General features: G+C 38.2%; 1 protein-coding gene across 1 annotated transcript in view; it reads right to left on the minus strand.

The window, feature by feature from the left end:
• HPSE2 (heparanase 2 (inactive)) overlaps positions 1-25,208 on the minus strand; it is a 678,034-nt gene that overhangs the window by 226,790 nt on the left and 426,036 nt on the right. The window contains exon 4 of the mRNA XM_036886477.2: positions 9,024-9,197. Within this exon, the coding sequence (XP_036742372.1) occupies positions 9,024-9,197 (174 nt within the window). The remainder of the gene's footprint in view (positions 1-9,023; positions 9,198-25,208) is intronic.

A 25,208-nucleotide genomic window follows, 5' to 3' on the forward strand; every position in this document is an offset into this window, starting at 1 on the left:
CAAAACAGACTTACCATTTGACCCAGGAATTGCACTCCTAGGAATTTACCCTAAGAATGCAGCAATCAAGTATGAGAAAGATCAGTGCATCCCTATGTTTATCGCAGCACTATTTACAATAGCCACGAATTGGAAGCAACCTAAATGTCCATCGATAGATGAATGGATAAAGAAGAGGTGGTACATATACACAATGGAATACTACTCAGCCATAAGAAAAGGGCAAATCCTACCATTTGCAGCAACATGGATGGAGCTGGAGGGTATTATGCTCAGTGAAACAAGCCAAGCGGAGAAAGAGAAATACCAAATGATTTCACTCATCTGTGGAATATAAGAACAAAGGAAAAACTGAAGGAACAAAACAGCAGCAGAATCACAGAACTCTAGAATGGACTAACAGGTACCAAAGGGAAAGGGACTGGGGAGGATGGGTGGGTAGGGAGGGATAAGGGTGGGGAGAAGAAGGGGTGTATTAAGATTAGCATGCACGGGGGGCGTGGGAGAAAGGGGAGGGCTGTACAACACAGAGAAGGCAAGTAGTGATTCTACAACATTTTGCTATGCTGATGGACAGTGACTGTAAAGGGGTTTATAGGGGGGACCTGGTATAGGGGAGAGCCTAGTAAACATAATATTCGTCATGTAAGTGTAGATTAATGATACCAAAAAAAAAAAAGGCAGTTCCTGTGTGGTGACCTCCAATGAGTTCTACACAAGTGTATAAAGGGCATATAAAAGTGTAGGCAAAGGGCCTGTTTGTGTTTATACAGAGGATCAACGTCTAATTTGGCTACCCCGAAAATCAACTAAGATACGATATGAAAAAGAACTTCCAACATCAGCACTCTCTGGAAGACTCATGCCAGAAGATGATCATGAAAAAACCCCAACAAAGATCCACGCACTGCTACAGGTGTAGATGCACTCAAACCCCCAGTTCCTGGACTTGCCATGTGAATGAAGAAGGAGATATCTAAGCTGGCCTGTGCATACAGTAAAACAACAAATTTGACTGGATCTATACTGTTGGAACTCAACCAAGAATTAGGAGAAGTGAAAATTGTAGCACTCCAAAATCTTACAACTACAGACTATTTACTGTTAAAAGAACATATGGGATGTGAACAGTCCCCAGGAATGGGTTGTTTTAATTTGTCTGATTTCTCTCAGACTGTTCAAGTTCAGTTGGACAATATCCACCATATCATAGATAAGTTTTCACAAATGCCTAAGGTGCCTAACTGGTTTTCTTGATTTCACTGGAGATGGCTGGTAATTACAGGTATGCTTTGGTTATGTAACTATACTCCTATTATGTTAATGTGTGTGTGCAATTTAAGTAGTAGTTTAAAACCTATACATGCTGAAGTTATTCTACAAGAAGATATGTCAAAGAAATAATCAATCTTCCCATGTTTTCTTCTGCCTGCTACTTCTATAGCTTTTCTTCTTCCTTCCTAATTACAACCCTTAAATAGAATTCGTGCCTCATATCAAATTTACTGAGTATCATAATTCTTCCAAGTGGTAAAGATACCTCAAGACAAATGCTGGGCATAGAAGCCACAGGGCATAAATATGCAAAGAAGTAAAAAGCTAACCTTTTCAAACAATAAGGCTTCTCTCTCACTTACCAACTTTACATTTCCCTGTATGGCTCCGGAAGATGACTGGTTAGCCAGAGACGGGTAAGATTCCTCAAGGGAGGAACAACCTAAGACAGGCACAGTCGCAGGGGGGCCATCAGGTGAGAAATTGGGGATCAACAGAGGTGAGGCTTAGAACCTCACCCCCTCTGTTCTGAGAGAAATCTTCTGCATACGTGGATGTTTTATTGCCCTTGTCTAGCTTGGATTAACACATAGTCTACAGGCACACACCTGATCATCTACATTTGCTCTCTTACAACACTAAACTATGTTTTCTACCTTTATCTTGTATCTACCTACCACTTCAGCATTTTATTAAAAATAATAATAATAAAGAGAGAAATGTGGTATCCACATATAAATCAAGTATAAAAATCAAATGAGTATTCATATTTGAACTGTTTATAGTTCATAATGCATGAGCAAAACCGGAAGTTTCTGTGATGACTGCCCTTGTACTGTTCACCATGTAACTTATTCACTATGTAAGAATTTGTTCTCCATGTAAGAACTTGTTCGTTATGCTTCAGAAGATTGGAGACTGACGAAAATTAGGCTTGGGGTGGATTGATGATTGTGCATTGAGCATTGACTCCCCTACACAGAATTTTATTGTTAACAACCATTTGATCAATAAGTATGAGAGATCCCCTCACAAAAAAAAAAAAAAGTACACTCTTCCAATTGTAAAATAAATAAGTAACCGGGATGTAATGTATAGCATAAGGAATATAGTCAAAATATTGTAACAACTTGGGATGGTGACAGCTGGTACCTAGAATTATCATGTATATAAACGTTGAATCACTGTGTTGTACACCTGAAAGTAATGTAATACTGTGTGGAAACTACCCTTCAATAAAAAATAATTATCTACAAAAAAAAAAAGATAACTGCAAAAGGAATAATTATAAATCTGTGTTGATGGGCATATAAAGTATAAAGACATTGTATGACAATAACATCACAAAGAAGGGATGTGATACTGTGATCCATAAGAAATATGTATTTGGTCATAAAGCTCTTGGATTTCCTAAAAAAAAAAAAAAGTAAGTCTTAAAAAGAAAGGGAATTGAACATACAATGAGACAGAGACAGTAGGCACACACACAAAGGGATGGCCAGGTGAGGACACAGTGAGAAGGTAGCCATCTGCAGGCCAAGGTGAGTGTCCTCAGAAGGAACCAGAACTGATGATACCTTGGTCTTGGACTCCTAGCTTCCAGAACACTGAGCAAATTAATTTTCATTGCTTAGGGAAAACTAAGTAATGCTTACAGGGAATTTTATAGGCTTAGACTCCTATATTAGAAAAGAAAGCTCTCAAATCAGTTACTTAAGTTTCTATATTAAGAAAGAGAAAAAGAAAACTAAATCCAAAGCAGGAAGAAGGGATGAAATAATAACAATTGGAGTGGAAATCAAAGATATAAAAACAGAGAAAATCAATAAAGCAAAATTTGGTTCTTTGAAAAGAAAAACAAAATTTACTTTTTTGCCTATTAAAATTATGCTACTATGAATATTCGTGCACAAGTTTTTGTATGGACATATATTTTCATTTCCTTAGATATATACCTCGGAGAGGAATTGCCAGGTCATATGTAACTCTATGTTTAACTTTTTGAGGAATGGCAGATGTATTCTAAAGTGGCTACATCAGTTTACATTCTCCTCAGCAGAGAATGTGGGTTCCAGTTTCTCCACATCCTCTCAACAGTTGTTATTTTCCTTTTTTTATTATTATGGCCATGATCATGGATGTAAGGTATAATCTCATTGTAGCTTTGATTCATGTTTTGATGGCTGGTGGCTAGTGATGTCAAACATCTTTTCATGTGTTTGCCATTTGTATTTCTTCTTTGGAGAAATATCTATTCAGATCCTTTGCCCAACAGTATTATTTTAACTGATTCCTGTGTTGCCCTTAATATGAAGTGAAACAATACAACCAATCATATTCATTGTTCCAAGAAGTAGTGTACACTGTGACTCATAGTCTTTCTTTTATAATGAAAAGACTTTATTTTTATTTTTTAGAGCAATTTTAGGTTTACAGAAAAGTCTGGTACAGATAATTACAACTGTTGAGCCCCTATATCCCCCATATTCCTCCTCCACATGCACGGTTTCCCCTATTATTAACATCTTGCCTTGGCTTGGTACATTTGCTACAACTGATGAACCAATAGCGATACATTACTATAACTGAAGTCTATAGTTCACATTATTATTTATTCTTTGTGTTGTAAGACTGTATGGATTTGATAAAAGCATAATGTCATCCATCATTACAGTATCATATAAAATAAGTTCATCCCCTAAAGATCTCCTGTGTGCCACCTATTATCCTTCCCTCTGTTCCCCTAAAAATACTGGCAACCACTGATCTGTTCACTCTCTAAATGTAGTTTTACGTTTTCCAGACCGTCACATAGTTGGAATCACGGCTCACAAGTCTTTTTAATGAAATATGGAGTTGGCCTCATGTTGTGAATGGTCACTGTGGGTGCATGTCCAGTACTTGGAGCCAAAAAAATGACCAAAGCAGGTTTTCTGTCCCTTATCAACCTCATATGGACAGAGAAGTCACTGATGTGTCAATGAGGTAAATTAGAACAACATATTCAGTCTTACCTTTTACAAATTTCTAGATTTTTAAATATTTAAGAATTGCAGGCAAGTTCTATTGGACCATGTCATTTAGATGTGTTCTCTTTCATTGTATCCTGTTCTGAGCAAACAAAAGTGAGTGTTCAAGAAATAAGTAGGAGGTGAAAATTATTTATTAGCTCCTTATAGTGTCAATTGCACCTCATCAGTGGCTCATATCAGTGAGAACAAAAAAACAAATGACCTTGGTCAGATCACTGACTCATCTAACCTCCACACACAGAGCAGCTATCCCACAAATGCTTTCTTCAATTATCTAACTACAATACTAAATAGCTACACTGTAAATTATTATCCACTATGACACTGAACTTCAATAAAGAATTGATGTAATTCAAACACCACCAAATTCCCTTAATAATCAAAGGATAATTATATATGAATGTACAATTTTGCACATTAATTTACATTTTTATCCTATATTGTTTGTTGGTTCAACAACTTCTCTGATTTTTTCTATACTCCTTTCTCACTATGAGGGCTCCTTCCAATTCTAGCATATGAGAATTTCATAGTTCAACAGATCTGAGTTTATCCTGACTTTATCTTTAGATAATAAGCTCCTAGAGACTAGGAATTTTTTGTTCTATATATCCATTTTCTATAACAGAATGCTCTACCAAGAGATGCAGTAGTGGGCAGAGAAGGGTTTTAAGGTTTTCCTCCAACTCCCACTCCGGCACTTGCATAGCAGGTGCTCAATACATATATGTTAAATATGGGAATGACTAAATTACCTGAGAGTATGTATGTGGATGGGAGTGTGTGGAAAAAGAACTGAGAACCTGAAGGTGATGAAGGTGAGAAGCACAGGGGGAGAAGGAAAGGAGAAGAGTAAGCAGGTAAACTGGATATGGTTTCTCATCTTCTCATATTCTTTTCCCCTCTTCTCCATCTCTGCTCATCAAAAGTCTATCCTATCACAATGCAATTCTTTAAAGCTCTGGGCTATGACCTAGCCTCATAAACAATTGGAAATGTATTTGAAGACAGTGTCTCAATCCTGTGTTTGGCCTTCACAAGACTATAACATCATATACACACAAATACACACAATCAAAACGTATAAATGGCTACACACAAATACAGCATACATTTGTCCACACACACACACAGACTAAAAATGTAATAAATATTGAATGGATGGATGAATAAATAAAGTTGGGCTGCTAGAATCGCCATTTCTAGGACGCTAAATTTTTTAAGGCAAAAAATTTGACTTAATGAAATCATTCAGTAGACATCAGTTTCCAGGGACTGTAACTAAAATCACGAGAGAATAATTTGTGAATGTACAGGTCAGGTGTAGGTATGAATCTATGACACTGATTCAGTAATTAGTTACAGTAGATTTATTTGCTCACAGAAGTGGGTAGATCTAGTTGAGAAGCACACTTAACTTGGGAAGCAATTCATAATTGAGTGTTCAATTAGAAATACTGTCTTATCTTAAAGCATTTCTGTTAAGGATAGCTCTCTAAAGAACAAACACCATCTCTCTGGAGCAGAGTTGGACTAAAGGTTTTATTCTACACTTCCACAATTCAAGTCCCATCTTCAAAATTCCCCCAGGTCTTCCTTACTCTAGATTTGCCAATGACTAATAGAAATGCAAATAATTAAATCATCACCTAAAATTAACCAAACGCAGAGTTTAAAATTTATGACATTTAAGGAAACATTTTATATCTACAGAATATAGTTGTTACAAATCTTGTATCAAGAAAGTCATTCTTTCATAGACTTTAACAACTTACATTTTCTTAATCTTCATTTCTTGATATTGGGTATGCCTTGCTTTTGTGTTCTATTCACTGACTTAAAAGGAGAAAAAACAGCCAATTGAAGTTTAGCCACTCTAGGAAAAACAACCAAAGAAATTTCTACCTTGATTTTTCTGATGCTAGACTTGCTCTGGAGATAAAATTCACGTTAACAGATTGTGGGCATAAAGGAGGATGAGTGATAAGAGGACTGACCAGGTCTCCTGTCCCTCCCTAAATCTGGATATAATGATTAAACTATTGCCTCTATCTAAAAGGAGGAGAATGAATAACAAATTGGAAAGACAAGTCTAGCCCAGGAGGATGACTATGCAGGTAATTTTTGAGGGGGAATGGCCTGAAGGGGCAACACGGAACAGCTGCGAGCAGAATGCACTAGATATCTTAAGGGATGTGATTCTAGCACAAGAAAAACTATCAGTAGTTGTAAAATGAATTAGAAGTAGCAGCAAAATAAATCTTCAAACTCTAAAATGTATATTGAGTTGGGCAGACTATTAGTTATATCAAAAAGCAGAAATAAAGTTTTTATCTTCTTGACTAGAGACTCAAAAACTATCTATATTTACCTTGATAGATATGCTCATAAAACATTATCAGATGGTTTCCACTTCATTGAATTTTTGAATTTATAGATTTGATTATTTTCCTATTTATTCCTGTCTATACCTCTGTCTATTTTCTTATCTATGACTGTGCCTTTTCTCCTTCTCATAAATGATTCTTTCTTTCTGTTAAGCCCTAAAGAGACACCTAAAAGATGATGATGGGAGTCAAATATTATGTGACTAAAGTGACTAAATAAAATTTTTAAAAATGTAATTAGCTCCATCTCCAAATGATTTGGCATAATTTGGAGGAAGGCAGTAGGTGGGAGAGGGCAGGCTCTTAGTTGTCTACAACAGATGGGTGTAAAGGTGCATATACTCTCTCTCCCTACTCACCCACACCACTAAACCACTCCAGTTATACTGGTTAAATATTTATTTAGTTTAATAAGCTCCCACATTCAGAGATGCAAAACCGCTGGAGGAATTATTCCCATGAATCACTTACAGGTAAGTTTTAATTGCTTTGGGCTAATGTATAACCAGTTGAGATATCTTACACGTCAATTTTATTTAGGTAGCACAGTATTTTAAAAAGAAAACAAACAGAGCCTGAAGGCACAGCATGTACTCTCTAGTTCACCAGAGCCCCTACCACCCCTTACTACTTTATACTCACCCATTTTAAAACATTATACCTAATTGGTCCCTCATGACAGATATAACTCCCTATTTGGGGAATGTACTGGTTGAAGAATATTTGGTTCTGTTTGGGGAAGAGAGCTAAGCTGGGTGGAGTCTGATACTGGAGCAGGGTACGGTTAATGGGCTAGTCATGGGTAGACAACATAAAGTACCAAAGAATGTCAAGGGGTATGGAATAGAAGATGGGAGGGGGAAGGAATCAGTGAAGGACTTTGCCTACTATGCAGTGATTTTGCCTAGCTCAATGATGATTACATCAGTCTTGGCTTTTGTTATACACTGTATGATACCCAGACTGCTTGGGAACATGAAAAACCTCAGGCTACCCCATTTCCACCCCCTACAGCCCAAGCATCTTCAGTGCAACTCAGTGGGTCTCCACATGGTTCCTAACTCTCTTCAAATTTGCTCCATTCCAGGGGAGGAGGCAAGAAACTGAGAGCTACTTTCCAGTTAAAAGCTACTAATAGGAAAGTAGGACACATATTCCTATAAGACCTTCACCTACTCTCATCTCCTCTCTGTCTTATTATGAGGACTTGGAGTGCAAAAACTATGCACATTTGCTTGCGTATGCACACATAAGCACACCTGTGAGCTCACACACACACACACACACACACACACACACAGTGCTCCAAACAAATATGGTTTAGCTACAGATATATAAGGCCCCAGACAAAGTGTTGCTATCAATTTGTAACAGTAATTTAAAAAGAAGCCTTGGTTTGTTAGACTCCACTATTTTGTTCTAAGGCTTACTACATACAGTGTCTTTTAATTAAAGAATCAGAATATTTTCAAATTTATACTATCCATAATTTAACTATAACCCATATTAACTGATTCAATAACATTAGAAAGTCATGGAATCTACAGAATATCGTATATATATATCTCAGTCATTGGGAAAAATCGGTTGATTTAGGTAATGTTTCTCCAAAGTGTGTTCCATGGAATACCATTCATACATTACAGGACCAGGTACATAATGTGCAGGGCCCCATGCAAAATGAAAATGTGGATACCCTTGGTAAAAAATAAGGACTTTCAAGATGGCAACGGCAGAGCATTAAACCAAGCAATGTGGCCCTGTGTGACTACACAGGTTGCACACTCCTGGAATCAACCCCGATTAGACGGTTTAAGAAATGCTGGGTTAAAAAAACGTTACACGGATCTCACTGCAGCAGGACTTCTTAGAGCCTTTTCTATGCTAATGTGCACTGTGAACCTTCAGGAGGCACATATACTATCAAGCAGTCCCCAAATATATTTGACCAAGTTCTTTTGAGTTATTATAAGGATCATCTTGAAGGACGATCGTTCCATAAAACACACATTATAAAAGGCAGCTTAGGCTGTAGACAGGCTATACCTGGTTTAACATCAATTTGTTAGTCATAAATCACATATGGCATTTTCCTCATATTTGGAATGAGGTAACCAGAGATAACTATAGATTAAAATGGTATGGATTCACTAAATTCACTGTCCTTCACTGTTTTTTTTTTACCATTTGTGAGGTCAACTCAGTGGCCAAACATCCCAGCTGTTTTCTGGGCCAGTGCACTAGAGATGGTCTGACTGAGACTACATTCCAGGCCAATTTATTTTACCCTTTATCTTGTCAATTCAGAGGAAATAACATCCTTACTTACCATTACCCAGTTCCCAAGAAATGTTGTACTTTTTGCTGGCACTGTACTTCAACAGACTCAGGGCACTCGAACTGTTCCAGGAGTTATTGGGATTACGACGCAGTGCATTTAGAGCAAATATCAGATGGAGTCCAGAGCAATCAGCAAAGTTGTAAAGTTTGTCTAGAGACCTGGCTGGGAAGAAGCAGAGAAAGGCTTGTAACTTTCAAATTAACATCCCAACAAAAGGAAAATATTAGCTACTATAAAAAGCCTTTCTATGAGCTTCCTGCTAATAGGAATTTCATAGAGAGGCTTCTAAAAAGGAACATTACCTTTGGTTTAGGGCTCATTTCAAGGTGATTTTAAAAAGGAACACACACAATTCCACAGAGAGATTGCAATTTCGGAATCAAATCTAGTCCACTATATGTTTTATTTGTTAACAAAAATTTTAATTTCCAACATTTAAAAATGAGATGCTATCACAAAGTGGCTGGGTTTCTAGCTTTTCTTGAAAAAATCAGATCTCTAATGACTAGGTCTGTATTCCTACAAGAAATGACAAGAATAGTGTCAGGAGACAAGGCCAGGAAAGATGACTGGCTAGTGAGTCTCGGAAAATAGCTCAGTCTAGCAGCATTTCCAAAAAGTTCCACTCAATCCCACATTTCTAATATTTCTGAGAATGGAGATACCATAAACATTAGTAGAAATGTGTTCATTGCCAGGTTGATTCCTGATACCATCACCTCCATCAACATGTGCTGTATCGCCAGCCCATTCCTTTATTTCTATGGCCACCATTCTGATTCTGGTTCTCATTTCCACGTGCACGAATTATCACAACAATATCTGTACTTGCCTATCTACTTCTAGATTTTTCCCACCCTGCCAAATTGATCTTCCCCCATCATTTTTCATCAGTTTTACTCACCCCTCAAATCTTTAGTGGATTTCCAAGACTTTTTTCTTCCTTAGTTCAAGGCCTCTACAATTCAACCATAGCTATTCCCCCAACTTCGGGCCTCCTTTGTCAATAAGCTGTTTGTCTGTGCCAGCCAGTTTTATTTAACATATCAATGGCCCACTGGCCTTTGTTCTAATTATTCTCCTCTTTGGCATGCGCTTTCTCCTCTGTGAAACATATCCAGATCTTACCTGTCCTTTCAGGCAGTGTTTCCCAAGGTACAGATGACATGACTTTAAGTAGTATACAGACTGAAAAAAATTTTAGGTCAATAATTATACACAGGGGTTCACATTATCCTCGTATTCATTATCCAGGTCCCCCGAGGAGAATTTCTCAAATGGAAGTATTTCAAAAGGTGTCACTAAGGGTTCTGCAGAAGAGGACACAGAGTAACCAGGAGCCTCACCAGCATCTGTCACAGGTCTTTTGGCCTCACAAAGCAGGACCCCAGCCATCTGGGTGTGCCTACTACCAGCTTCTGATGAGGGTACAAGGAAGCTGCACTTTCACCTTCCTACATGCTGAGAAATTGTTTTTTAAGAACCACTAAAAGCAAGGACAGAAATTGTCTGATTTCAGTTGAAAATAAAACCCATGGGAAATTCTCTCACAATTGATCCCGGCCTGAGAACAAGGCAGCAACAACAATAAACGTGATTATTTTTTGTCCCAAAATAACAATTAAAATTACATGCATTTTTAGGACTATTAAAAGGATCAAGAAACCAATACATGTGTGTTAATTTTATAATTACTTATGTGAACCTAACCATTCCACTCGGTAAGAAAATGTTTTTTTTTCAAGGTCTTGTTTAAAACTTGGTCTTATTTGTTATTTTGACATATAGTTTTAGCAACTTTACTATTCAACATTGTTAATTTATTTTCATATTGCAAACAACATTAAAGTAAGTTCATAAACTTTATTTAAATAAACCTAACAAGCCTACCTTTAGGAAAACTATATCCCATTTTGGCTTAAAACAATTACTTAACGAAAACATTCTGTTTGCCTTATAAATTTTCAAATTCATTGAAAGGAAAGGAAGAGATTAATTTTGAGAGAGAAAGTTAACTATTTTTTTTCCTTTTCAAGAGAGTTTGTGTAAAAGTCATTTTTAGTTTTAATAGGAGTGGGGAAACTTATCCTTGTACTGAGTATATACCACAAAATATACCTCAGTGGCATATGCCTACAAATAATAAAAATTTGTGATTAGACTTTTAGTCCTACTTGGGTAAGATACAAAGAAATCAAGCAGAGAATTTTAAAAAGGCAAAACTTCAGTTTCCTCTATCTATACCACTGACCTACCTTAGAGTTGGTATCCTTTGTGGAAAGGTGGGGGGATTTACAAACAAATAGACTAAAAAGTTGACAGATTCTTAGGAAAATATCACTATTTAAAAGAGTATTAGCAATTATTATTGGATTATAATATCTGCAACTAAATTATCACACTGACATGCTATACACTTTAGATATAATTTTTTCCCAGAGATTCTCTGAGAATTGAGAATTATTTCAAGTGTTCCTCCAGTATAAAAAGTGTGAGAAGGCTGCCCTAGAGTTAAAGGATGCAAGGAAAATAAAACTCATCCTAACATCAAAATATTCACTGTTGCACTGAGAACTGACTTAAACATTGCTTCCACTTGGTAATATTTTCACTGTTCAAATCAATGATATTTTCAATTTTCTCCAAAATAATACAAATCCAGTATAAATCGATTAGAAAGCAAAGTTGCAAATCTGACAAAAGAGGCAGAATTTCATGATGTCAATAAAAATAATGTCTGATAACTGTTTAAATCACATGTAAATCCACTAACAAATAAGGTTCTAGAAGGGCTAAATTAGTTAATTGAACAAGAGAAAATTCACAAGGATAATAACAAAATACGTTGCTCAAAAAAATCACCTGAATATTAAAGGATCAAGGTCTGTTTGTAGTCTTTTATTTTATTTTATTTTATTTTTTTAGGGCATCTCTCATATTTATTGATCAAATGGTTGTTAACAACAATAAAATTCTGTATAGGGGAGTCAATGCTCAATGCACAATCATTAATCCACCCCAAGCCTAATTTTCGTCAGTCTCCAATCTTCTGAAGCATAACGAACAAGTTCTTACATGGAGAACAAATTCTTACATAGTGACTAAGTTACATGGTGAACAGTACAAGGGCAGTCATCACAGAAACTTTTGGTTTTGCTCATGCATTGTGAACTATAAACAGTCAGTTCAAATATGAATACACATTTGATTTTTATACTTGATTTATATGTGGATACCACATTTCTCTCTTTATTATTTTTAATAAAATGCTGAAGTGGTAGGTAGATACAACATAAAGGTAGAAAACATAGTTTAGTGTTGTAAGAGAGCAAATGTAGATGATCAGGTGTGTGCCTGTAGACTATGTGTTAATCCAAGCTAGACAAGGGCAATAAAACATCCACATATGCAGAAGATTTCTCTCAGAACAGGGAGGGTGAGGTTCTAAGCCTCACCTCTGTTGATCCCCAATTTCTCACCTGATGACCCCCCTGCGACTGTGCCTGTCTTAGGTTGTTCCTCCCTTGAGGAATCTTACCCGTCTCTGGCTAACCAGTCATCTTCCGGGGCCATACAGGGAAATGTGAAGTTGGTAAGTGAGAGAGAAGCCTTATTGTTTGAAATGGTTAGCTTTTTATTTCTTTGCATATTTATGCCCTGTGGCTTCTATGCCCAGCATTTGTCTTGAGGTATTTTTACCACTTGGAGGAGTTATGATACTCTGTAAATTTGATATGAGGCACGAATTCTATTTAAGAATTCGTTGTAATTAGGAAGGAAGAAGAAAAGCTATAGAAGTAGCAGGCGGGAGAAAACATTGGAAGCTTGATTATTTCTTTGACATATCTTCTTGTAGAGTAACTTCAGCATGTATAGATTTTAAGCTACTACTTCAATTGTGCACACACATTAACATAATAGGAGTATAGTTACATAACCAAAGCATACCTGTAATTACCAGCCATCTCCAGTGAAACCAAGAAAACCAGTTAGGCACCCTAGGCATTTGTGAAAACTTATCAATGATATGATGGTTATTATCTAACTGAATTTGAATAGTTTGAGAGAAATCAGACAAATTAAAACAACCCATTCCTGGGCACTGTTCACATCCCATATGTTCTTTTAACAGTAAATAGTCTGTAGTTGTAAGATTTTGGAGCGCTACAATTTGCACTTCTCCTAATTCTTGGTTGAGTTCCAACAGTATAGATCCAGTCAAATTTGTTGTTTTACTGTATGCACAGGCCAGCTTAGATATCTCCTTCATTCCCATGGCAAGTCCAGGAGCTGGTGGGATGAGTGCATCTACAGCTGTAGCAGTGCGTGGATCTTTTTGGGGTTTTTTGATGATCATCTTCTGGCATGAGTCTTCCCGAGAGTGCTGATGTTGGAAGTTCTCTTTCATATCGTATCTTAGTTCATTTTCAGGGTAGCCAAATTAGGCTTTGATCCTCTGTATAAACACAAACAGACCCTTTGCCTACACTTTTATATGTCCTTTATATCATTGTGTAGAACTCATTAGAGGTCACCACATAGGAACTGCATTTTTTTTTTTAATCATTAATCTACACTTACATGACGAATACTTTGTTTACTAGGCTCTCCCCTATACCAGGTCCCCCCTATATACTCCTTTACAGTCACTGTCCATCAGCGTAGCAACCTGTTGTAGAATCACTACTTGTCTTCTCTGTGTTGTACAGCCCTCCCCTTTCTCCCACCCCGCTATGGATGCTAATCTTAATACCCCCCTACTTCTCCCCCCCTTATCCCTCCCTACCCACCCATCCTCCCCAGTCCCTTTCCCTTTGGTACCTGTTAGTCCATTCTTGAGTTCTGTGATTCTGCTGCTGTTTTGTTCCTTCAGTTTTTCCTTTGTTCTTATATTCCACAGATGAGTGAAATCATTTGGTATTTCTCTTTCTCCGCTTGGCTTGTTTCACTGAGCAAAATACCCTCCAGCTCCATCCATGTTGCTGCAAATGGTTGGATTTGCCCTTTTCTGATGGCTGAGTAGTATTCCATTGTGTATATGTACCACCTCTTCTTTATCCATTCATCTATCGATGGACATTTAGGTTGCTTCCAATTCGTGGCTATTGTAAATAGTGCTGCGATAAACATAGGGGTGCACTGATCTTTCTCATACTTGATTGCTGCATTCTTAGGGTAAATTCCTAGGAGTGCAATTCCTGGGTCAAATGGTAAGTCTGTTTTGAGCATTTTGATGTACCTCCATACTGCTTTCCACAATGGTTGAACTAACTTACATTCCCACCAGCAGTGTAGGAGGGTTCCCCTTTCTCCACAGCCTCGCCAACATTTGTTGTTGTTTGTCTTTTGGATGGCAGCCATCCTTACTGGTGTGAGGTGATACCTCATTGTAGTTTTAATTTGCATTTCTCTGATAATTAGCGATGTGGAGCATCTTTTCATGTGTCTGTTGGCCATCTGTATTTCTTTTTTGGAGAAGAACCGTCTGTTCAGTTCCTTTGCCCATTTTTTAATTGGGTTATTTGTTTTTTGTTTGTTGAGGCGTGTGAGCTCTTTATATATTCTGGACGTCAAGCCTTTATCGGATGTGTCATTTTCAAAGATATTCTCCCATACTGTAGGGTTCCTTTTTGTTCTATTGATGGTGTCTTTTGCTGTACAGAAGCTTTTCAGCTTAATATAGTCCCACTTGTTCATTTTTGCTGTTGTTTTCCTTGCCCGGGGAGATATGTTCAAGAAGAGGTCACTCATGTTTATGTCTAAGAGGTTTGTGCCTATGTTTTCTTCCAAGAGTTTAATGGTTTCATGACTTACATTCAGGTCTTTGATCCATTTTGAGTTTACTTTTGTATATGGGTTTAGACAATGGTCCAGTTTCATTCTCCTACATGTAGCTGTCCAGTTTTGCCAGCACCATCTGTTGAAGAGACTGTCATTTCGCCATTGTATGTCCATGGCTCCTTTATCAAATATTAATTGACCATATATGTCTGAGTTAATGTCTGGATTGTCTAGTCTGTTCCATTGGTCTGTGGCTCTGTTCTTGTGCCAGTACCAAATTGTCTTGATTACTATGGCTTTATAATAGAGCTTGAAGTTGGGGAGTGAGATCCCCCCTACTTTATTCTTCTTTCTCAGGATTGCTTTGGCTATTCAGGGTCTTTGGTGGTTCCATATGAATTTTTGAATTATTTGTTCCAGTTCATTGAAGAATGTTGCTGGTAGTTTCATAGGGATTGCATCAAATCTGTATATTGCTTTGGGCAGGATGGCCATTTTGACGATATTAATTCTTCCTAGCCATGAGCATGGGATGCGTTTCCATCTGTTAGTGTCCCCTTTAATTTCTTTTAAGAGTGACTTGTAGTTTTCAGAATATAAGTCTTTCACTTCTTTGGTTAGGTTTATTCCTAGGTATTTTATTTTTTTTGATGCAATTGTGAATGGAGTTGTTTTCCTGATTTCTCTTTCTGTTGGTTCATTGTTGGTATATAGGAAAGCCACAGATTTCTGTGTGTTGATTTTGTATCCTGCAACTTTGCTGTATTCCGATATCAGTTCTAGTAGTTCTGGGGTGGAGTCTTTAGGGTTTTTTATGTACAGTATCATGTCATCTGCAAATAGTGACAGTTTGACTTCTTCTTAGCCCATCTGGATTCCTTGTATTTTTTTGTTTTGTCTGATTGCCGTGGCTAGGACCTCCAGTACTATGTTAAATAACAGTGGGGAGAGTGGGCATCCCTGTCTAGTTCCCGATCTCAGCGGAAATGCTTTCAGCTTCTCGCTATTCAATATAATGTTGGCTGTGGGTTTTTCATAGATGGCCTTTATTATGTTGAGGTACTTGCCCTCTATTCCCATTTTGCTGAGAGTTTTTATCATGAATGGATGTTGAACTTTGTCAAATGCTTTTTCAGCATCTATGGAGATGATCATGTGGTTTTTGTCTTTCTTTTTGTTGATGTGGTGGATGATATTGATGGACTTTCGAATGTTGTGCCATCCTTGCATCCCTGGGATGAATCCCACTTGGTCATGGTGTACGATGGTTTTGATGTATTTTTGAATTCGGTTTGCTAAAATTTTGTTGAGTATTTTTGTGTCTACGTTCATCAGGGATATTGGTCTGTAGTTTTCTTTTTTGGTGGTGTCTTTGCCTGGTTTTGGTATTAGGGTGATGTTAGCTTCATAGAATGAGTTTGGGAGTATCCCCTCCTCTTCTATTTCTTGGAAAACTTTAAGGAGAATGGGTATTATGTCTTCCCTGTATGTCTGATAAAATTCCGAGGTAAATCCATCTGGCCGGGGGTTTTGTTCTTTGGTAGTTTTTTGATTACCGCTTCAATTTCGTTGCTGGTAATTCGTCTGTTTAGATTTTCTGTTTCTTTTTGGGTCAGTCTTGGAAGGTTGTATTTTTCTAGGAAGTTGTCCATTTCTCCTAGGTTTCCCAGCTTGTTAGCATATAGGTTTTCATAGTAGTCTCTAATAATTCTTTGTATTTCTGCGGGATCTGTTGTGATTTTTCCTTTCTCATTTCTGATACTGTTGATTTGTGTTGACTCTCTTTTCCTCTTAATAAGTCTGGCTAGAGGCTTATCTATTTTGTTTATTTTCTCGAAGAACCAGCTCTTGGTTTCATTGATTTTTGCTATTGTTTTATTCTTCTCAATTTTATTTATTTCTTCTCTGATCTTTATTATGCCCCTCCTTCTGCTGACCTTAGGCCTCATTTGTTCTTCTTTTTCCAATTTTGATAGTTGTGACATTAGACCGTTCATTTGGGATTGCTCTTCCTTTTTTAAATATGCTTGGAGTGCTATATACTTTCCTCTTAAGACTGCTTTTGCTGTGTCCCACAGAAGTTGGGGCTTAGTGTTGTTGTTGTCATTTGTTTCCATATATTGCTGGATCTCCATTTTGATTTGGTCATTGATCCATTGATTATTTAGGAGCGTGTTGTTTAGCCTCCATGTGTTTGTGAGCCTTTTTGCTTTCTTTGAACAGTTTATTTCTTGTTTAATGCCTTTGTGGTCTGAAAAGTTGGTTGGTAGGATTTCAATCTTTTGGATTTTACTGAGGCTCTTTTTGTTTCCTAGTATGTGGTCTATTCTGGAGAATGTTCCATGTGCACTTGAGAAGAACGTGTATCCTGTTGCTTTTGGATGTAGAGTTCTGTAGATGTCTATTAGGTCCATCTGTTCTAGTGTGTTGTTCAGTGCCTCTGTGTCCTTACTTATTTTCTGTCTGGTGTATCTGTCCTTTGGAGTGAGTGGTGTGTTGAAGTCTCCTAGAATGAATGCATTGCATTCTATTTCCTCCTTTAGTTCTGTTAATATTTGTTTCAGGTATGTTGGTGCTCCTGTATTGGGTGCATATATATTTATAATGGTTATATCCTCTTGATGGACTGAGCCCTTTATCATTATGTAATGTCCTTCTTTGTCTTTTGTTACTTTCTTTATTTTGAAGTCTGTTTTGTCTGATACCAGAATTGCAACACCTGCTTTCTTCTCTCTGTTGTTTGCTTGAAATATCTTTTTCCATCCCTTGACTTTAAGTCTGTGCGCGTCTTTGGGTTTGAGGTGAGTCTCTTGTAAGCAGCATATGGATGGATCTTGCTTTTTTATCCATTCTATTACTCTGTGTCTTTTGATTGGTGCATTCAGTCCATTTACATTTAGGGTGATTATTGAAAGGTATGAATTTATTGCCATTGCAGGCTTTAAGTTTGTGGTTACCAAAGGTTTAGGGTTAGCTTCTTTACTGTCTTACTGTCTAACTTAACTCGCTTGTTGAGCTATTATAAACACAATCTGATGATTCTTTATTTCTCTCCCTTCTTATTCCTCCTCCTCCCTTCTTCATATGTTGGGTGTTTTGTTGTGTGCTCTTTTTAGGAGTGCTCCCATCTAGAGCAGTCCCTGTAGGATGCCCTGTAGAGGTGGTTTGTGGGAGGCAAATTCCCTCAACTTTTGCTTGTCTGGGAATTGTTTAATCCCTCCTTCATATTTAAATGATATTCGTGCTGGATACAGTAGTCTTGGTTCGAGGCCCTTCTGTTTCATTGCATTAAGTATGTCATGCCATTCTCTTCTGGCCTGTAGGGTTTCTGTTGAGAAGTCTGATGATAGCCTGATGGGTTTTCCTTTGTAGGTAACCTTTTTTTTTCTCTCTGGCTGCTTGTAATACTTTGTCCTTGTCTTTGATCTTTGCCATTTTAATTATTATGTGTCTTGGTGTTGCCCTCCTTGGATCCCTTGTCATGGGAGTTCTGTGTACCTCTGTGGTCTGAGAGGCCATTTCTTCCCCTAGTTTGGGGAAATTTTCAGCAATTATTTCTTCAAAGACATTTTCTATCCCCTTTTCTCTCTCTACTTCTTCTGGAATACCTATGATTCTTATATTGTTCCTTTTCGATTGGTCACTCAGCTCTCTTAAAATTCTTTCATTCCTGGAGATCCTTTTATCTCTCTCTGCATCAGCTTCTCTGCATTCCTGTTCTCTGTTTTCTAGTCCATTAATGGTCTCTTGCATCTCGTCCATTCTGTTTTGAAGTCCTTCCAGAGCTTGTTTTATTTCTGAATTCTCCTTCCTTAGTTCTTGCATATTTCTCTGCAAGTCCATCAGCATGGTTATGACTTTTGTTTTGAATTCTTTTTCAGGTAGACTGGCTAAATCTATCTCCCCAGATTCCTTCTCAGGGGAAGATGTAGCAGATGCTGAAGCTGTCTGGGTTAGTCTTGTCTGGATCATATTTTTTTGCCTTTTCATGTTGACAGGTGCTATTGACTGTCAGCTGGGAGGGCCAAAATTTTCACTTACTACTGGCCTTTCTTTACTGGGGCAACTGCGACCCCTAGTGGCTTGTGTTGGGTAATTGCGTGTAGAGTGGGTCTTTGTGTCTTGCCTGGCCGGGAGGGAGAAATTTCCCTTTCTGTGGGCGGAATTTGTCTCAGGCTGCTTCTCTGCTTTCGCAGCGCCCGGTGGGGTGATGGATGGGGGGGCTGCTTGACTGTTTGCCTCCGTGAGGGGTCTCAGAGCTGTTGCCCAGGGGGTTAGTGCACCCGGTTTTCCCTGTAATTTCCAGCTGCTGTACTGTGACCTGTGTTGTTTCCGTCAAGCTGTTAAGTCCCTGTCCCTTTAAGACTTTCAAAAAGCCCCCGCTTTTCTTTGTTTCAGGGGCATCAGCTTCAGCACCCGCTCAGAGGTCTTACTCCCTGTTCCCCCAGTATCCAGGGTCCTCTGGGCATGTACTGTGTCTGCACTCTGGCCCGGATGGCTGGGGCTGTGTGTTCGGCAGTCCTGGGCTCCGTCTCCCTCCCGCTCTGCCTATTGTTCTCCCGCCGGGAGCTGGGGGGAGGGGCACTCGGGTCCCGCCGGGCCGGGGCTTGTATCTTACCCCTTTCACCAGTCGCTGGGTTCTCGCTGGTGTAGCTGCAGTCTGGCCACTGTCCTGCGTCTTCTGGTCTCTCTTTTAGGGCTAGTTGTGTTTGTTGTATTTTCAAAAGTATATATGTTTTTGGGAGGAGATTCCCACTGTCCTACTCACGCCGCCATGTTGGCTCCGCCCCCTTCTGTTTGTAGTCTTTTAATATTTATGATTGTGCCACAAAAGTTAAATTATTTTATCAGAAAAATACTTAGCATGCAATTAAATCACAATTTGTTCATTCTGAATGTTCATTGTCGCAATGACATCGTATAATTTAAGTATACAATGAAATAAACTTGTTTTCATAATTTTTGGTTTCACTTACAAACTAAAATCCTAATCAAACTTTTGCATGAATGAATGATATTCTCTTTAGGTAACTTGAGTCCCTTTACACGGCCTTTTTCCAGAACAAATTGTCTCCATATAATGAGGATTTCCTGTGTTTGTTTCACATGTATTAGAAAAACAAATATATACCAAGCACAAAAGCCCATCAAACCTGTGATTTCATGGGTTTGATAATATAAGACAAGGCAAAAGGTATTTACTAAAAATTTTTTTTAAGTGTCAATGTAGAGAAATAACAACATAGTAGTTCCATGGCAAAAGTTGTAAACTAGAGTGCTAGAAGTTTGGGAAATACTTCATTAAGAATAAGTTTAAGAATCCACTCAAAACTACTAGATCTAATGCCTGAATTCATCAAAGTTGCAGGATACAAAATTAATACACAGAAATCTGTTGCATTCCTATACAGCAATGATGAACTAGCAGAAAGAGAAATCAGGAAAACAATTCCATTCACAATTGCATCAAAAAGAATAAAATACCTAGGAATAAACCTAACCAAGGAAGTGAAAGACATATACTCTGAAAACTACAAGACACTCATGAGAGAAATTAAAGAAGATACCAATAAATGGAAACACATCCCGTGTTCATGGATAGGAAGAATTAATATTGTCAAAATGGACATCCTGCCTAAAGCAATCTATAGGTTCAATGCAATTCCTATCAAAATACCAACAGTGTTCTTCAACAAACTAGAGCAAATAGTTCTAAAATTCATATGGAGCCACAAAAGACCCTGAATAGCCAAAGCAACCCTGAGAAGGAAGAATAAAGTGGGGGAGATTATGCTCCCCAACTTCAAGCTCTACTACAAAGCCACAGTAATCAAGGTAATTTGGTACCAGCACAAGAACAGACCCATAGACCAATGGAACAGACTAGAAAGCCCTGATATAAACCCAACCATATATGGTCAATTAATATATGATAAAGGAGCCATGGATATACAGTGGGGAAATGACAGCCTCTTCAACAACTGGTGTTGGCAAAACTGGACAGCTACATGCAAGAGAATGAAACTGGATGATTGTCTAACCCCATACACAAAAGTAAACTCAAAATGGATCAAAGATCTGAATGTAAATCATGAAACCATAAAACTCTTAGAAGAAAACATAGGCAAAACTCTCTTGAATATAAACATGAGCAACTTTTTCCTGAACGCATCTCCTCGGGCAAGGGAAACAAAAGCAAAAATGAACAAATGTGACTACATCAAAATAAAAAGCTTCTGTACAGCAAAGGACACCATCAGCAGAACAAAAAGGCATCCTATAGTATGGGAGAATATACTTGCAAATGACATATCTGACAAGGGGTTAATATCCAAAATATATAAAGAATTCATGTGCCTCAACACCCAAAAAGCAAATAACCAAATTAAAAAATGGGGCAGAGGATCTGAAGAGACACTTCTCCAAAGAAGAAATTCAGATGGCTAACAGGCACATGAAAAGATGCTCCACATCACTAATTATCAGGGAAATGCAAATTAAAAGCACAATGAGATATCACCTCAGGCCAGTTAGGATGGCCAACATACAAAAGACTAGGAACAACAAATGCTGGTGAGGATGTGGAGAAAGGGGAACCCTCCTACACTGCTGGCGGGAATGTAAAACAACTTAATCATTGTGGAAAGCAGTATGGAAATTCCTCAATAAACTACAAATAGAAATATCATTTTACCCAGGAATTCCACTCCTAGGAATTTACCCTGAGAACGCAGGATCCTAAATTCAAAATACATATGTACTCATATGTTTATCACAGCACTATTTACAATAGCCAAGTTAAGTGTCCATCAGTAGATGAATGGATGAAGAAGATGTGGTACACATACAATGGAATATTATTCAGCCATAAGAAGAAAAAAAATCCCCCCATTTTCGACAACATGGATGGGGCTAGAGGGTATTATTCTCAGTGAAATAAGCCAGGTGGAGAAAGACAAGTACCAAATGATTTCACTCATCTGTGGAGTATAACAACAAAGCAAAAACTGAAGGAACAAAAAAGCAGCAGACTCATAGAACCCAAGAATGGACTAACAGTTGCCAAAGGGAAATGGATTCGGGAGGGTGGGGAGAAGGGATGGGAAGGGGAATAAGGGGCATTATGATTAGCACACATAATGTGGGGGGGGGGCACAGGGAAGGCAGTACAGCACAGAGAATACAAGTAGTGACTCTATAGCATCTTACTACGCTGATGGACAATGATTGTAATGGGGTATGTGGTGAGGACTTGGTAATGGGCGGAATCTAGTAACCACAATGTTGCTCATGTGACTGTATATTAATGGTACCAAAATAAAAAAATTTAAATTAAATTTAAAAAAAAGAATAAGTTTAAGTCCTGTCTCCTCAAAGAAGCCATTCCCAAACATACTAATCTTTCTACACTCAACCTTCTTTAAATTCAGGATCTGTACCATTTGTTGGCATTTGAGTGCCTTGTGACATCTCCTATTCTATATACAGTATCCTACCTTGGAATTTACCTCTTGATTTAGTCACTCCCCAGAGTGAATGGGTTGTTTTCCAAGTTAACTAAGTTCCTTAAGAATGGTTCTGTATCTCATTATAACCTTCACAGCATCTTTTAGAGCAATTTCTTGCCTTAAAATCATGCTTAGGAATTCTTATAATCCAAATCCTTTTGTTGCATATAAGTAGTCTAGTAAGAAACTGAAAGGTCCCAAAAAGAGGACTGTCTAATAATTATTATTGCTAACTCAAGAGATGTACTCTAGAGTTATTAGAAAATTACATACATTTGAATATAGAGCATTTGGTAAATGTTCAACCAGTGTAATCTTCCTTGGAACATCTGCTGTCAGGGTCCACGCAAACAAGCAGATACCTAAAGACGACTTTGTACTCTCTCCACCAGAGGGTGCCAACGCCTCTGTGTCCTCTAGTCCGGGTCCCGGGCATCTCATATGAATGTCATTAGAAGGAGCCTTGTCTAGCAGACAGTTGAAGATGAGGAGCTGGGGCTTGAGATGTAAAAGAGACTGTGCTTGAGAGTCAACTATGTAGCATTATTAGTTGCTGTGAAAGGTCTTGAGGCTTCTGAAAGACAAAATGGCTGAGGATAAAACCTTAAGAAATGGGACTTAATATAAATTCTAGGAAGAAGGGTCAGGAGAGGGAAAGAGAAGGGGAACACAGAAATGCAGTCTTAATGAACCCAAAAGAAGATGGTTTTTCAAGGAGGTGCTAGTCAGTGACAATAGGCGTTGGGGAGAAAAGGACCAGACAAAAAAGCCATTATGGTTAATCAAACCATTAGGTTAGAAAGAAGATTTAGAGTGGGGTTTAACTTAAAGAATGAGTGATAGAGGACAAGTAATAGTTCCTGGTACATTCATTCAACTTACTCATTGAAGCTCTGTGGCAATAACAGGTAGAAGGAAAACAAAATAGTTACTAGAGAAGCACCAGAGATAAGCTTTAAAAAAAAATCTAGATCCAAGACCTGGTTTTATCAAAAAGCTATTTCTTTGACAAGGCTAATCTCACCTTTATATTACAAATGCATAAGGTCAATGAATTCACACTAAGATATGAATGAAGGGAATTTTCCTTAGTTTCCTCAGGACTTGGAACTTTGAAAAATAGACAAACAGCAATCTAACAGACAAAAAAACTCTAGATTCTTGTTAATCTGAGTAACTAATGACTGAAATTTCTAGTAGGATTCATTCATTTATTCAAAAAATTATTTGCTGAGCACCTACTCTATGTCAGGCAACATTACACACTCTAGGGTACAGCAATAAACAAAACAGAAAGCAGGTCTTGGCCCCATGGAGTCTAGGTTTAGTGGGGTTGCAGTGGGGTCAATGAGAGGTAAAGCAAGGAAGGGGGTAGTGGGACCAATAGGGACGGTATGCTAGTTTGCATAAGCCTCATTAATAAATGTAACATTTGAGCAGAGGCCCTATGGCAGTGAAGGAGTAAGTCAAATAGATACCTACAGAAAGAATTCTAGGCAGAGGGTATGGTAAAGACAAAGGTCCAAGACAGGTATGAGACTGCTGAATGTGAAGACCAGCAAAGAGGCACGTGTGTGGCTGCCCCAGAAGGAATAACATGAACAGCAGTAGGAGATGCGGTCAGAGCAGCAGCAGGACCAGACTGTGTAGGGCCTTACTGGCTCGAGTAAGGACTTTGGCTTTTACCCTGAATGACACAGGAAACCACTGGATGGTTTTGAATGTGACCTGATTCACATTTTAAAAGCATCCCTCTGGCTGCTGTGTTAAAAAGACACTGGAGGGGGAGGAGAGGGCAAAGGTGAAAGAAAGAAAAGGAGTTAGGAGCCTATAGTAAAGATTCAGGCAAGGGTATTATAAAGGTTGGACAGGGTGGTAGCAGCAGGGTAGCTGAAGTGGTTGGGTTCCTGGGTTTTAAAAGATAGAGCTGAGATGTGCCTCAGAGTCGGATGTGTGGTATGAGGGGGAAAAAAGGAGTCAAGGCAAACTGAAGTTTTTGGCGTAGGCAATATACAAAGATGAACTTGACATTGAAGTATTAATTGTGGAAGACTGGGAAAAGGAAGGAGGGGAAGGCAAAAACCGGAATTCCAGTTTGGGGCATGTTAAGTTTGAGATGCCATATTAGACATAAAGGTAAAGAATTCGAGTTGGCAGAATATATAAACCCAGGGTTGAGGGAAGAGCTATATCTATATCAAGATATAATTCTAAGTAAAACATTTTGAAAGACTGGGACAAGCACAGGGCTATAAAGGAGGGGGAGTGGAACTCTCAGAGGGACTCTCTGATTCACAGAGACCAATGTCCTCAAAAGAGGTTTATTCCAGCCCCTCCCCACTCCTCTTTCTGCAGAGCACCCCAAAGTTTGTTGATTCTCACCTTCCTTAACTCCCTCTTCAGGATTAGCTTCTCCCTCTTTCATCTTGTTTTTGTTTATTTATTTCACCCAAAGTAATGGCTACCCTACTTTACTGACCTTTTCTTAATCTTATGTAAAGTGCTATACAAATAAAGCTTATAGATATGGCTCCATCCCTCACTTTCCAAAGTGACAGCCACCTCTAAATTCCTCTTCTGTAGAAATTATGGAGCCATAAGTGTCATCTGGGAATTAACAGTGATTTGTTGAGTAATTTTGGCTTCCAGTTATGCTTTTCCAAATAAGGCATTAAAGCTTCTTCACAATTCAATACCTGAGAAGTCATCCCAGTGTTTACCTTGCCCCAAATAGGCCCCTTTCCATTATCTTTTCCCCCTTTGGGTTGGAGGGGAGCAGCTGGCCTCAGAAGACTGACACTAAAGTATTAACTAAGCTATGCTCAAGCATGGCTAATCTATACATTTTGTTGTTCATGTGATTGAATAATCTGTTCATATTCTC

The sequence above is a fragment of the Manis pentadactyla genome, chromosome 8, assembly GCF_030020395.1.
Source record: "Manis pentadactyla isolate mManPen7 chromosome 8, mManPen7.hap1, whole genome shotgun sequence".
Lineage (NCBI taxonomy): Eukaryota > Metazoa > Chordata > Mammalia > Pholidota > Manidae > Manis > Manis pentadactyla.